We start from the raw sequence: 15,942 nt of genomic DNA on the forward strand, positions 1-15,942 counted from the left end.
TGGGGGTGGGGGTGGAATCTCATTGAAACCTATTGAATATTGAAAGGCCTAGATAGAGTGGAGGTGGAGAGGATCTTTCCCATAGTGCAGAAGTCTAGGACCAGAGAGCACAGCCTCAGAGATGAGGAATAATTTAGAACAGTGACGAGGAAAAACTTCTTTCGTCAGAGCATGGTGAATGTGGGATTCATTGCCACAGATCACTGGGTAGATTTAAGATGGGGATTGATAGGTCCTTGATCAATCAGGGTGTCATAGGTTATAGGGAAAAGGATGGAAAATTGGGGTGTAGTGAGATAATAAACCAGCCATGATGGAATTGCAGAACAGACCCGATAGTTAGAATGGCCCAATTCTGCTCCTATGTCTTACGGTCTAAATTGAAAAGAAAATGAACAAATTAATAGTATATCACTGTGCTCTGCAAACCAACATGATCCCAACTATATACACCTCTTGTGCACTGAGCTAGCATCAGCTGTGTTAGCAGTAAGCAATCAGTGACAGCATTCTCAGGCCCCAGAGGGGCTAAGCCAGTTCCTCACAAGTGACTGGCATTACAAGTGCATTTGCACAAAGGTAAGAGCAGGACCTGTGATCAGCTGTAATACTTGAAAAATTCTCCTGTCCTTTCTTAACATTGTTCTAAAATGTCTCTAGTTCTTAAGATCTTTTAAAACACTTATAGTTTTATAGTTAGTTCACAGCAGATTAAAGATATGAAGAAGAGTATTAGAAACATTTGGTTGCAAATAGCATTAAACCTTCAATGAGATATGATGCTGAGTGCCAGCATGTGTCATTTTCCAACTTGTAGAAAGGTTTTGTATTCATTATAATCAATTCAGTACTGTGACTTCTCATGACACATGATCTAATTCCAATACGTTCACGTGGTGTAGTTCCTTATACATTCAAACACTGATTTTTAAATTCTTCTCACATTCACCTCTGACATTCAAAACCATTTTCTTTCACAAGATTATATTCATAATAAAAATCTTCACTGTAGTCCCCATGTGAAGACAGCCCAGCACATCACACAAACCAAACTTCCGTCCTTGGACTCACTTCACACCGCACGCTGTCGGAGCAGTGCTGCCAGGATAATCAAGGACACGACCCACCCAGCCAATACACTTTTCGTCCCTCTTCCCTCCGGGAGAAGGCTCAGGAGCTTGAAGACTCATATGGCCAGATTTGGGAACAGCTTCTTTCCAACTGTGATAAGACTGCTGATCAGATCCTGACCCGGATCTGGGCCCTACCCTCCAAATATCCAGACCTGCCTCTCAGTTTTTTTGTACTACCTTACTTTCTATTTTTCTATTTTCTATTTATGATTTATAATTTAAATTTTTAATATTTACTATCGATTTGTAATCCAGGGAGCGAGAAGCGCAGAATCAAATATCGCTGTGATGATTGTACGTTCTAGTATCAATTGTTTGGCGACAATAAAGTATAAAGTAAAATTTCATAGCTTTTCCTTTCATGTACTTCCTTTCATAATCCATTAGTGTTCAGTCAGGAAAACAGATACTATTGATATCTCTCTGCTGACCTTTATATTATTGATATACATTATCTTCCCTTTTCAGCACTTGCATTCCTTATGGTCAAGCTTAGATTATCTTCTATCCTATTATGATAGCAATTTTTAATTTATTTATCTTGCACACTCCCCACACTTTCTCTCATGGCTGACTACAGCTGCTTTAAGCTGTTAGCTATAATTTTTTCATGTTTCTTACTAGAGGGTAAACAAGACTTTACAAATCCCTAATGACATCTTGGATCCTAGGCCCGAGGAATTGCAGAGTTTGAATGTCTTATACCACTGAAACACATGCAAATGCAATTATGATTAATTCTGTATGTAAAATGAGTTATAACATTGCAGAAAATGGAAGGTTAAATAAATTAGCTGCTTTCTTGAAGGCACAAGGGACTGAAGATACCCTGACCTGCTGAGTTCCTCCAGCGCTTTGGTTAACTACTTTCTTAGAAGTTTTTATTTTAAATTTGAATGTAGGTTGAACAAACTAGGTAGATTTCTACTAATGTCTGCAATTCAATTAAAGTTGGGAGTGTGGATAGAGCATGACGGTTTATGTTCTTGCAAATAAAGGGGAAGGACATTGGTATAACTCCAACTAGCAAAAACAGGTCAAATACAGTCTTTAACAACAATATATCCAGCTATTTATACATCCCATATGTCTTCAGAATTTTTACACCTGAAACTTGCATGACTTAACAACACTATAGTATTTCTAATACAGTTGACTCCAGTTAAATGGGCCATCAAGGAATCCTCTTATTTAGGAAAACTTGAGAAAATAGCCAGGGTTCTCTTCATTTATTTGGGATAATATGCCACTTATTTGAGACAGGGGACTGTTCCTGAACAGTTTCTAACTAGTGTCAGCTGCATGCACTTGTGTGACTGTTACATGTTATACTATGCTTGGGACGAACGATTTTTAAATAGGGTCAGTTGTGTGTGTTTGTATTCAAAAAGCAATGATAATTGGTGAGAAATAAAAAATAAATCAATTCAGAAACTGTTCTGCTCAGAATGCAGTTTTAAGCATTCTGGCGTGGAGATGCCAGAAATGGCCAGGAGTGAAAATGAAATGATTTCACTACTTCAACAAGTTGGGAGCTATGAAGAAATTGTAAGCATGTTACAATGAAAATGAAGATTTGGAGGACGCAATTGCCAAAAAAATTGTATGAAGGTAGTCCATTATCTGCAATGGAGGTCTGCCCTGTTTTGTTTCTGTACAGTCAAGCAAAAGAACATGGCAGTGTACACTGGATGAATTCCTCTATCGATAACTATTAGGAACTAATACACAGTTTTATAGTAGTAACAGTACTGTAGTAGTATTGGTAGTGTTCTAATTTGTTCTGTATTTTATTTAAATACATAATTTGTTACTCAATTAAATGGGGGTTTGTTTTTTAAATGCATTTTTAACCATTTCCAAGAAACATCAGCGAATTAGGGCAGTTGCTAAATTGGGCCAAAATGTACTAGCCCCAATGTGTCTCAATTATCTGGAATCCACTGTATTTTGAAAGTTCTACATCCATTAAAATCTAATACAATCTAGTAATGGATAACATCTGCATGTTACTGCTTTAAGAGGTTAAGCATGTCAATGATCAATGATTAATTCCAACACAATCCATTACTTTTTGTGGATCAAGATCATTTAGTCCCTTCCCAGTAAATAATGCAACAAAAATTCATGTGGCCAAGGTTCTATATGGACTTTGGTATTGAAGGGCCGATCATGTCTAACAAGCCTGATGGAGTTCTTTGAGGAGGTGACCAGGCATATAGATGAGGGTAGTGCAGTGGATGTGATCTATATGGACTTTAGTAAGGCACTTGACAAGGTTCCACACAGTAGGCTTATTCAGAAAGTTAGAAGGCATGGGATACAGGAAAGTTTGGCCAGGTAGATTCAGAATTGGCTTGCCTGCAGAAGGCAGAGGGTGGTGGTGGAGGGAGGACATTCAGATTGGAGGATTGTGACTAGTGGTGTCCCACAAGGATCTGTTCTGGGACCTCTACTTTTCATGATTTTTATTAACGACCTCGATGTGGAGGTAGAAGGGTGGGTTGGCGAGTTTGCAGACGACACAAAGGTTGGTGGTGTTGTAGATAGTGTAGAGGATTGTCAAAGATGGCAGAGACATTGATAGGATGCAGGAGTGGGCTGAGAAGTGGCAGATGGCGTTCAACCCGGAGAAGTGTGAGGTGGTATACTTTGGAAGGACAAACTCCAAGGCAGAGTACAAAGTAAATGGCAGGATACTTGGTAGTGTGAAGGAGCAGAGGGATCTTGGAGTACATGTCCACAGATCTCTGAAAGTTGCCTCACAGGTGGATAGAGTAGTTAAGAAAGCTTATGGGGTGTTAGCTTTCAGAAGTCGAGGGATAGAGTTTAAGAGTCACAATGTAATGATGCAGCTCTATAAAACTCTGGTTAGGCCACACTTGGAGTACTGTATCCAGGTCTGGTCACCTCACTATAGGAAGGATGTAGAAGCATTGGAAAGGGTACAGAGGAGATTAACCAGGATGCTGCCTGGTTTAGAGAGTATGCATTATGATCAGAGATTAAGGGAGCAAGGACTTTACTCTTTGGAGAGAAGGAGGATGAGAGGAGACATGATAGAGGTGTACAAGATAATAAGAGGAATAGATAAGAGTGGATAGCCAGCACCTCTTCCCCAGGGCACCACTGCTCAATACAAGAGGATATGGCTTTAAGGTAAGGGGTGGGAAGTTCAAGGGGGATATTAGAGGAAGGTTTTTTACTCAGAGTGTGGTTAGTGCGTGGAATGCACTGCCTGAGTTAGTGGTGGAGGCAGATACACTAGTGAAGTTTAAGAGATTACTAGACAGGTATATGGAGGAATTTAAGGTGGGGGCTTATATGGGAGGCAGGGTTTGAGGGTCGGCACAACATTGTGGGCCGAAGGGCCTGTACTGTGCTGTACTATTCTATGTTCTATGAAACAGCAACAGAAATTGAATTGTATACTGTAATTAACAGGGCATACAAGTTATCCTCAGCTTACACAAATACATCATTAACACTGAATCATTGTAAATTTGACTAGTGCCAGACATATGATTAAATCCATTTCTGCAGGCTTGTATGATTAAATAAGGTCATGTAGCACTATTGATGCAAGTCCATTATTTTTGACCAATGCATTTGTATATTTTACATGCAATGCAATTTCTCCCTAAATAAATGTGATGTCAAATTGTTCCATTGTTAGTCAGAATGAAAACAGATAATTTCACAAATAGATCTATAAAGCAAATGGATAGCACATATTGGTAAAAGAAAAATCTATTTTAGCATTCTATTATAATCCATCAGGCTGTAACAAGCATTCATTATAAGTATAAAAATATGATGACAATTTCAGTGATCATATATTGACATAATTCTGTTGCCGAAATATTCAACACACAGAATAACTACAACGTATTCTGTTAGCATGTCCGTACTCTGGGTTGATAAAGATAGACTAAACTCTATCAACTGCCTGACCCTCCTTCAACTACTATCTTCAAATGCTTTGAACTGAGTTTAAGAATATTAATCTATTCCCTATTGGGAAGGGATCATTTAAAAAATTACTCTCACATTTTGCTTTACTGGTAAATCTCACTAGAGACAATAGAATATCTTGTGCTGAAGAATTAGAAGTGTTATAATTATACCTGGAAATTAAAACCCTAACTCACCAACTTTTTCACTATATATTGTGTATTTCAAGGAATTTCACTAACTTCATGAAATCTGACAACAGCAACAACTAACGCATGCAATAGATGGAGGAGGGTGAAGTGTTCTACAATTTGTAAAGCTTTAGAAAACTGAACATACTTTCATTAAGTTAATCCCATCCTATTTTTCACTATTCCACCATTGTCAGCCATACCTCCAGCCACCTAAATTTCCTAAATTATCAACCCTTCTATCCCTTCCTCTCTCTTATAAAATGGCTACATCTTTTGATAAGTGTCCTGTTATTTACTTATCTTACTAGTTTGATAACAATGCATGTGTTCTGTGATGTTTTGCTATCTTGAAGGTTCTATAAAATACAGAGCGACACACAAAATTCTCGAGGAACTCAGGATGTCATACAGCATCTAGAGAGGGGAACAAACAGTTGATAGTTTGTGTTGAGTCCCTTCATCGGGACTGGAATGGAAGGAGACAGAAGTCAGATTAAGAAGGTGAGAGGAGAGGAAGGAACACACCCTGCCCCCCACCACCTTATTCTGGCTACTGCCTCCCTCTTCTTCCTTTTCAGTGCAGATGAAGGGTCCCGGCCCAAGCATTTACTGTTTATTCTCTTCCATACATGTTGTCTAACTTGCTGAGTTCCTCCAGCATTTTGTATGTGTCGCTCAAGACTTTCAGCATCTGCAGAATCTCTTGAGTCTATAAAACACACATTACTTTCATTAAATAATACCATATTTTAAAGACAGAAGTCTTTTCAGAATAAACATAGAGTATGCAATAGGGTTCAGGTCCAAAGTGGGTGAATGTGCCAGGAAGGTGGTGCTACTGGCTAAGAGAAGATGGTGAAAGCTTGTTAGGTACCCAAATGATCTGCTCTCAAATGTAAACAGATTGAGAGAAAATAGAAATCAAGGAAGGAACTATAAACTACTAAGCCTAGCAAATGATGGAAATCTGGGGGAAAAAGAAGTATACAGGAAATATCCAGCATATTGCTACAGATTGATGACAGTCACAAATGAGAGCACTGGCTGCTTGAAATTGAGAGATTTTTAACCTTTTCTATTCTGATTGAAGATCGTTGACCTGAAATGTTTCCTTCTCCTTATATGCTGCCCGACCTGGTGAAGATTGGTTTTATTTTGTTCATCAGTGGGGAAAAAAAACTCAACTTGTAGAATGATAATATTCCTTGGAAGCTTTGCTCTCAAGTTCAAATAAATGTGATTAGTGTTATATTTATCACACAGCATTCAACCCAATGAGTTTGCAGTGGCTCTTTTCAAAGAGAAGTCATTCAGTCTCATTCATCATTCGTCTTCCCATGTTCCTACAATTTATTTCTCTTCAATACTGATAATTTTTTAAGCATGGAAAACCACCCTTAGGAACTTATCCATATCACTGAGCTGTTGACATATTGAAGAATATCTCAAAAAACTTGGTCAACAAATGGCTTTCTCCATTTATCATACAGTGTTGTTTTGCAAGTTGACAAATTCTCAAATTGACATACATGTCTCAACACAGAGAGCAATGTATATTCATAAATTTGTTTTTCAGTTATAGCTTGACAAATATCCTTTCACTATTAATAAGAATCGTCACCGCTTTGGTTTTAATTTTCATCAAAGAAATTTGCAACAGAAGTTCAGAAGGTAAAGCTGGCATGGAATTCAAATCACTACTTTAATCACATACCTTCATCTGTGCAAAGGGTTGTTCATAATTGCCAACATATAGTAGTCCAACAGTCTGAGGGAGTAACCTTTAGAAAAAAATATGAAGAGCACAACCAAGTAAGCACAAAAATCATAGAGAGTTAGTAATTGCTCTAATTCAGTGCATAGCTAGTACCATTTATGAGTTGAAACAACAATGGCAACTATAGAAAAACAAGTGGGCAGAATTCTGCCATCACTGATAACAAAGGAAGCTTAAATACAAATGGTTTAATACACTACTTTCTGCTGACTATCCGCTGTGCAGTTGTGGAAATTTAAAAGTGTTTTCACATTTAAGTTAAATTAATATATCAACAGTACTTAGAATTGTTTTAGGATTAATACACTTGAGCAAAGTTAACCTTTAGTTCAACAATCATCTGCCAGAGGGCTCCGTGGTCCGACGAACTCTTCAACATCTAGGTAAGCAACACGCCATGTAGATGACAAACAGCTGAGGTAATGATGCCAAGCCCACTCTAAACAGCAATAGTGTTAATGTAGGAATATTACCAGAAATGGAGCTAAAGTGAAATGCCCAAAAAACTAGTGCAGTTTTTTGACTTTGCAATAAAAGTACCAAAAATCTTACTGCAACTTTTGGTGGCAGCAATGTGGAATGTGATCCCATTTCAATTTATCTTGGAGTGACAAAAGAATTTTCAGTAACTTTCAAATACTGCCCAAAGGAAGTAAGCTAACAAGACCCAAGAAAACTAATATGGAGACACAAGAAACTGTAGAATCTGTAATCTGAAGAAGAAAACAAACTATTGGAGGAACACAGTAGGCCATGTGGCATCCACAGAGGAAAATGGACAATAAGTAGATCATCCAACAATTGTGGCACCGCAGTAGTGTAGTGGTTAGCAAGATGCCATTGCAACTCGGGGCGTTCTGGAGTTCAGAATTCACTTCCAGCATAATCAGTAAGGAGTTTGTGCATATTCTCAGTGAACTGCGTGGGTGCTCCAGTTCCCTCCCACAGTCCAAAGATGCACTGGTTAGCGGGTTAATTGTTCATTGTAAATTGTCTTGTGATTAGACTAGTTTTAAAAAGCTGTGTGACTTGTTGGGCCAGAAGAGCCTGTTCCATGCTGTATCTCTAAATAAATAAATAAATACATACATACATATAGCCAGCTACAGGCCCTTCAGTCTAATGAGTTCATGATGACTATAATGCAAACCTAGCTAGTTCTAATTTCCTGCATTCAGCCCATATCCCTCTAATCCCATTCCCCCCCCTCCCCGCCCCCCAGCCCATATATCTATCCAAGTGTTCCTTCAATTGTACTATTAAACCTACCTCAACCACTTCTGGCTACTCATTCCGTATAGTCACTACCCTCTGCTGCCCCTCAGGTTCCTTCGGAATCATCCTCCTTCACCTTAAAGCTATAACCCCCCCCCCCGCAAAGTTTTGGACTCTCCTATGCTAGCGAAAATACCTACTGTCCACCTACCTCAGCCTCTCAATTTTCAGCTAATTTGGTTTGTCCGGCTACTTGAGAACATCGATGTTCACAGGCAATTTTCCACACTGTCTGGTAGATGCCAGTGTTCCATCTTGGAACAGTTTGGCTAGCTCCAGAGCACAAGTCTTTAGTACTGCAGTCTGGTAGCTGTCTTGTCCAACAGAATTAGTGCTCTTAGCTGCTTCCTAACATCACATGGAGTGAAGCAAAATAACTGAAGATTGGCTTCTGTGATACTGGAACGAAACCAAGATAGATCATTCAGTTGGCACATCTGGTTGAATGTGGTTGTAAATGTTCCAGCCTTATTTTTGGCACACATTTGCTGATCACACCATCATTGAGGATGAGAGCTTGGCTAGTGGTGTAACAACAACTACTTCTCACTCAATGTCATTAAGACCAAGGAACTGATAGTAGACTTCAGGAGAGGGAAATCAGAGGACAATGAGCCAGTAATCATTGGTGGATCAGAGGTGGAGAGGGTCAGTAACTTTAAGTTCCTGGGTGTCACTATATCAAAGGACCTGTCCTGGACCCATCATATAAATATAATTGTGAAGAAAGCATGACAGTGCCTTTATTTCCTCAGCAGTTTGGGGAGATTTGGCATGTCATCAAAAACCTTGGCAATCTTCTATAGATGTCTGGTGGAAAGTGTGCTGACTGGCTGCATCACAGCCTGGTATGGGGACACTAATACCTTCGAGTGGAAAATTCTACAAAAGGGAATGGATTTGGCTCAGTACATCACAGGTAAAACCCTCCCAAAAATTGAACACATAAACATGAAACATTGCCGTAGAAAAGCAGCATCCATCAAAGATCCTCACCACCCAGGCCATGCTCTTTTCTCTCTGCTGCCATTAGGTTCAAGCTACAAGTGCCTCAGGGCTCACACCACCAGGTTAAAGAACAGTTACTACACCTCAACCATCAGGCTCTTAAACAAATGGGGATAACTACACTCATTTAAGAAATCTTTTATCCTGTTATTTCATGCTCATTATTTATTGCTATTTACTTACTATCTGCATTTGCACAGTTTGTTTCCAGTTTACAGTTCCTGATGTTTACAGTTACTGTTCTATGGGTTTGCTAAGTATGGCTGCAGACAAATAATCTCAGGGTTGTATGCAGTCACGAGTAGGTACTCTGATAATAAATTTTACTTTGAACTTCCTTCTCCGAATAGTTGGTTACCTGTCCATCTTCATCCATGACTAAAGTGGGAGCACTGCATTATTTTGACCTGGGCCACTGATAGCAACATTCCATTATTCATTTTTAACATTCACATCTTGTGCTTCAGATTCACCTGGTTAGCTCCTTATCTTTGCATAAGCCTGGAGTTACTTCCAGCAAGTCCTCCTATGTTCCTCAATGAGCCATGTCTCAACAGTGATTGTTATACCTAAACTTACAAACAGAGACAGATACGAGGAAATCTGCAGATGCTGGAATTTCAAGCAACACACATAAAAATTGCTGGTGAACGCAGCAGGCCAGGCAGCATCTCTAGGAAGAGGTACAGTCGACGTTTCGGGCTGAGACCCTTAGTCAGGACTAACTGAAAGAAGAGATTTGAAAGTGGGAGGGGGAGGGGGAGATCCAAAATGATAGGAAAAGACAGAAGGGGGAGGGATGGAGCTAAGAGATGGAAAGTTGATTGGCAAAAGGGATATGAGAAGATCATGGGACAGGAGGCCTAGGGAGAAAGAGAGGGGGGGGGAAGCCCAGAGGATGGGCAAGGAGTATAGTGAGAGGGACAGAGGGAGAAAAAGGAGAGAGAGAAAAAAAATTTTTAAAAATAATAATTAATAAATAACGGATGGGGTGCGAAGGGGAGGTGGGGCATTAACGGAAGTTAGAGAAGTCAATGTTCATGCCATCAGGTTGGAGGCTACCCAGACGGAATATAAGGCGTTGTTCCTCCAACCTGAGTGTGGCTTCATCTTGACAGTAGAGGAGGCCGTGGATAGACATATCAGAATGGGAATGGGACATGGAAATAAAAATGTGTGGCCACTGGGAGATCCTGCTTTCTCTGGCAGACAGCGCGTAGGTGTTCAGCGAAACGGTCTCCCAGCCTGCGTCGGGTATCGCCAATATATAGAAGACCGCATCGGGAGCACCGGACGCAGTATATCACCCCAGCCGACTCACAGGTGAAGTGTCGCCTCACCTGGAAGGACTGTCTGGGGCCCTGAATGGTAGTGAGGGAGGAAGTGTAAGGGCATGTGTAGCACTTGTTCCACTTACAAGGTAAATGCCAGGAGGGAGATCGGTGGGAAGGGATGGGGGGGGAACGAATGGACAAGGGAGTCGCATAGGGAGTGATCCCTGCGGAAAGCAGTAAGAGGAGAGGAGGGAAAGATGTGCTTGGTGGTGGGATTCCGTTGGAGGTGGCGGAAGTTACGCAGAACTATATGTTGGACCCAGAGGCTGGTGGGGTGATAGGTGAGGACAAGGGGAACCCTATTCCTAGTGGGGTGGTGGGAGGCTAGGGTGAAAGCAGATGTGCATGAAATGGGAGAGATGTGTTTGAGAGCATAGTTGATGGTGGAGGACGGGAAGCCCCTTTCTTTAAAAAAGGAGGACATCTCCTTCGTCCTGGAATGAAAAGCCTCATCCTGAGAGCAGATGCGGCAGAGACGGAGGAATTGTGAGAAGGGGATGGCATTTTTTGCAAGAGACAGGGTGGGAAGAGGAATAGTCTAGGTAGCTGTGAGAGTCCATAGGCTTATAGTAGACATCAGTAGATAAGCTGTCTCCAGAAATATCCAGATTGCAAGGATAAGTGCCAAGAGGGAGATCAGTGGGGAGGGACAAATGGGCACAGGAGTCACATAGGGAGCAATCCCTCCGGAAAGCAGAAAGTGGGGGCCAGGGAAAGAAGTGCTTGGACTCCTTTGGAAATGGCGGAAGTTTCAGAGAATTAATGCTGGATGAGGAGGCTGGTGGGGCGGTAGGTGAGGACAAGAGGAACCCTATACTTGGTTGGGTAGCGGGAGGGTGGGTACGAGAAATGGAAGAGATACAGTGGAGGACAGCATTGATGGTGGAGGAAGGGAAGTCCCTTTCTTTGAAAAAGGAGGAATGTCCTTCGTTCTAGAATGCAAAGCATCAGCCTGAGAGCAGATGGGGCAGACACGGAGGAATTGAGAGAAGGGGATGGTGTTTTTACAATTAACAGGGTAGGAAGAGGTATGGTCCAGGTATCTGTGGGCTGATAATAGACATCAGTGGATAAGCTGTCTCCTGAGATAGAGACAGTGAGATCAAGAAAGGGGAGGGAGGTGTCGGAAACAAACCTGGTAAATTTGAGGGCAGGGTGGAAGTTGGAGGCAAAGTGGATGAAGTCGACGAGTTCAGCATGGTTGCAGGAAGTAGCATCAATGCAATCGTTGACGAAGTGTAGGAAAGTGCGGGAAGGTCAACAATGTAGGCTTGGAACATAGACGGTTCCACATAGTCAACAAAAAGGCAGGCTTAGCTGGGACCCAAGTGAGTGCCCATGGTTACACCTTTTGTTAGAAGGAAGTGGGATGAGCAGAAGGAGAAATTATTTAGAGTGAGGACAAGTTCTGTCAGATGGAGGAAAGTGGTGGTGGAGGGGAACTGGTTAGGTCTGATGTCCAGAAAAGAACGGTGAGCTTTGAGGCCTTCCTAGGGGGGGACAGAGGTGTACAGGGACTGGACACACATAGTAAAAATAAAATGATAGGGGACCAGGGAACCTGAAATCATTGAAAAGATCCAGAGTGTGTGAAGTGTTACGGATGTAGATAGGAAGGGTCTGAACTGGGGGAATAAAACAGAGTCGAGGTATGCAGATATGAGTTCAGTGGGGTAGGAACAAGCTGAAACAATGGATCTACCTGGACAAGTGGATATGTGGATCTTGGGTAAGAAGTGTGAAGTGGTTCATTTTGGTAGGTCAAATGTGAAGACAGAATATAATATTAATGGTAAGACTCTTGGTAGTGTGGAGGATCAAAGAGATCTTGAGGTCCATGTTCATAGAACACTCGAGACTGCTGTGCAGGTTGACAGTGTTGTTAAGAAGGCGTATGGTGTGTTGAACTTCATCAACTATAGGATTGAGTTCAAGAGCCATGAGGTAATGTTACAACTATACAAGAACTTAGTCAGACCCCACTTGGAGTACTGTGTTCAGTTCAGGTCATCTCACTAAAGAAAGGATGTGAATACTATAGTGAGTGTGCAGAGGAGATATACAAGGATGTTGCCTGGATTGGAAAGCGTGCCTTATAGGTTGAGTGAACTTGGCCGTTTCTCCTTGGAGTGACGTAGGATGAGAGGTGACCTGATAGAGGAGTATCAGATGATGAGAGGCTTTGATCATGTGGATAGCCAAAGGCTTTTTCCCAGGGCTGAAATGGCTAACACGAGGGGGCATAGTTTTAAGCTGCTTGGAAGTAGGTACGGGGGGGGGATGTCAGAGGCAAGTTTTTCCACACAGAGTGGTAGGCACGTGGAATGCACTGCCAGCGACAGTGGTAGAGGCAGATACAATAGGATCTTCCTGACGAAGGGTCTCGGCCTGAAACGTCGACTGCGCCTCTTCCTATAGATGCTGCTTGGCCTGCTGCGTTCACCAGCAACTTTGATGTGTGTTGCTTGAATTTCCAGCATCTGCAGAATTCCTGTTGTTTGAGGATCTTTTAAGAGACTCTTTGATAAGTATATGGAGCTGAGAAAAATAGAGGGCTATGCGGTCCACACAAGTTGATAAGGTGGTTAAGAAGGCACAAGGTGTGTTAGTCTTCATTAGTAAGGGCACTGAGTTCAAGGGCTATGAGGTAATGTTGCAGCTTTATAGAACTCTGGTTAGACCACTTGGAGTAATGTGTCCAGTTCTGGTCACCTCATTGTAGGAAGGAGGTGGAAGCTTAAGAGAGGGTGCAGAGGAGATTTATCAGAATTTAGTGGGGCCGGGGCCCCTGGGCTGAGGGCCTGATGGGCCCCTGCCGACACCATAAAATGCTGCTATACCAAGCAAACAAAGGCAAGAACAAGAGCAAAGGTCATACTGGTCTAAATATCAAAGCTGTGGACCAAGACATTGGTTTAGTACAATACGTAGGCTATAAACTTACAGACCTTAAGAGGGAGGACAGAAAATAATGCAAATTCTTAGTTTGAAGGACAGCATCTAAAACACTCAAAAATTGACCTAGGCTTAGTTGGCTTAGTAAAATTATGAGGGAGATGAAGTATGATGTACCCAATCTTAATTTTTTACTTAGCTATTGCTGCACATACCATAGGCCTTATTTCTCAAACAATGTCAAAGCATTTTTATCTAGGTATTTTTCTCAACCGTGTGTTCTGAAAAAGTAAAATGGAAATGAGACACAAAAAGGCCAGAGAGATGGCACTATGGAAAAGTAGGAATCTTGACAATACTCCAACAATCTTTTTGAAAAATGAGATCTGGCACATACTAACCTATTGCTGTGCTGTGTGGCTTGCAGAGTAAAGACCACTTATTATTTACTAGGTTTGTAAACAGTCAACTATTAGCCTATTACCACAGAAACAGCACTGACACACAAGCCGAGATATTTACAAAGTCAGATGCTTGTTTTTCAAAACTAAAACCTAGTTCTTCTGGATTTCTTCGCAGTGAAGTCCTTTTCCTGTGGCGTTCACTATTTTCATGCTTTCCTATGCGCTCCGCAGCATGTTTCCAGTTGCTGAAGCCAGTTTCGAAGATGGACTGACAGTTACCATCACTGAAGATGCGGTATGCAAAACAAAACACACAGCCGGTGGAAGGGGAACATAAGAGCCAATGCCTTGATATGTACTCACCATTTACGAGCTTGCGTTTGAAGTGAAATTTGGAGAAAAAACGTTTCTGCTGTTTGTATACTTGTTCCGAAGCTTTAATATCCACATCCTTATTCTGATAGGACTCCGGCCCTTTCTTAGCCCAGTATGTTCGGACTGAATCATCTAACGTTTCTTTTCCCCAGTAAGCAGGATCAGTGCTGTAAGGATCCTCAGCAGCGGTAGCGTTAACATTAATGGCGGCCCAACTTGGTTGTTTGGAGGCCTCTGTGGTCGGGAATCCCCAAGTCATGCTCTCTGCCTCTTCAACGTTAGCTGCTGACTGTGGCAAGGACAGTGGTCCTGTTCTAACGCTGGTGCTAGTGCTAACTGTTGAACAAATCTCCATGTGTCCACCGGTCTCAGACTGTGACAAGAGCGATGGCGATGGTACTGCTGCATCATCGAGAACAGGTTTAAAAAATTCTGTCAATTTCAATGTCTTTTTTACTGCTTCTTTCTCACGGTCCTCTTTTTCTCGTTTCTTTTTTCTTTTCTGTGCTCCACTCTCGTATTTTTTTTCCGCCATGATGATGGCTACCTATTTTGGGCCCCTCTGCAGCTCTGGCTCCTGGGCTGCAGCCCAGCCTAGCCCTGCCTAAAGTCCGGCCCTGGTTACTCCTACAATGTAACTGTATATTTGGGACTTAGTCACGTAAATAAAGATATGGTGCTTTATTTTCAAGTCAGGATGGTATTAGATTTGGAGGGGAACCTGCATGCAGTGGTGTTTCCATGTGCCTGAAGCCTTTAGATTCCTTACCACTGAAAATTATGGGTTTGGGAAAGGCTATCAGAGTAGCCTGGTTATACCTGAAGTGTGCACTGCTGGGCATTAAGGATGAAAATATAACACATAGATGCAAGCTGCTGTTGTTGAGATGAGATGGTGTTCCACATTAAAACCCCTTTCGATTAACGAAAAACAATGTTACTGTTAAAAAAGAACACAAACATCAGCAGCCCGGTAATAGGCTTTGTTTCAACTTTATAAATATTCAGTACATAAAACTGACAGAACTTCTATATTCTATATAACTTAGATATGAAATACTGACACTTTCAAAAGGGGATGGCAGAATGAGCAACATGGCAGTCAGCAGCTTATAAAATGAAATCAAGATATTTTCATTATTCATTTACTTTCAGTTCTTCTATTTGGCAGGGCTACATCAAATATATAAAATAATTAGGCAACCTATTACTGTTATACAGCTCTGCTGAGAGTTTAACAACACAATGTAAATTTCTATAGCACTTTCGATGTCGAAGATTCAAAGTGCTTCAAAGGAGGGCTATCAAACAAAATTTGACACAAAGCTATATACAGAGATACTAGAATAGATAACTAAAATAAAGGTCTGATGGCACTCAGTTCAAGAGGTATGAGAATAGATAATTTTACTTTTGTCACGTGCAACTTCAATTACTTCATCCTAATACTAAAGCAGAGGCTAAGCCTGATCCAAACATCAAGTTGCAGGAAAGATGATTGAAGGGAATGGCACTATCAAGGACTTTGGAGTGGAAAGAAATGTAAAGAATAGGTGCATATCTTTACAAAAGGCATGAGTCAGAAAGGAGAGA

General features: G+C 41.3%; 1 protein-coding gene across 1 annotated transcript in view; it reads right to left on the minus strand.

The window, feature by feature from the left end:
• rngtt (RNA guanylyltransferase and 5'-phosphatase) overlaps positions 1-15,942 on the minus strand; it is a 384,105-nt gene that overhangs the window by 30,844 nt on the left and 337,319 nt on the right. Inside the window, exon 14 of the mRNA XM_063040367.1 lies at positions 6,996-7,062. Within this exon, the coding sequence (XP_062896437.1) occupies positions 6,996-7,062 (67 nt within the window). The remainder of the gene's footprint in view (positions 1-6,995; positions 7,063-15,942) is intronic.

This window comes from Mobula hypostoma, chromosome 2 (genome assembly GCF_963921235.1).
Source record: "Mobula hypostoma chromosome 2, sMobHyp1.1, whole genome shotgun sequence".
NCBI lineage: Eukaryota > Metazoa > Chordata > Chondrichthyes > Myliobatiformes > Myliobatidae > Mobula > Mobula hypostoma.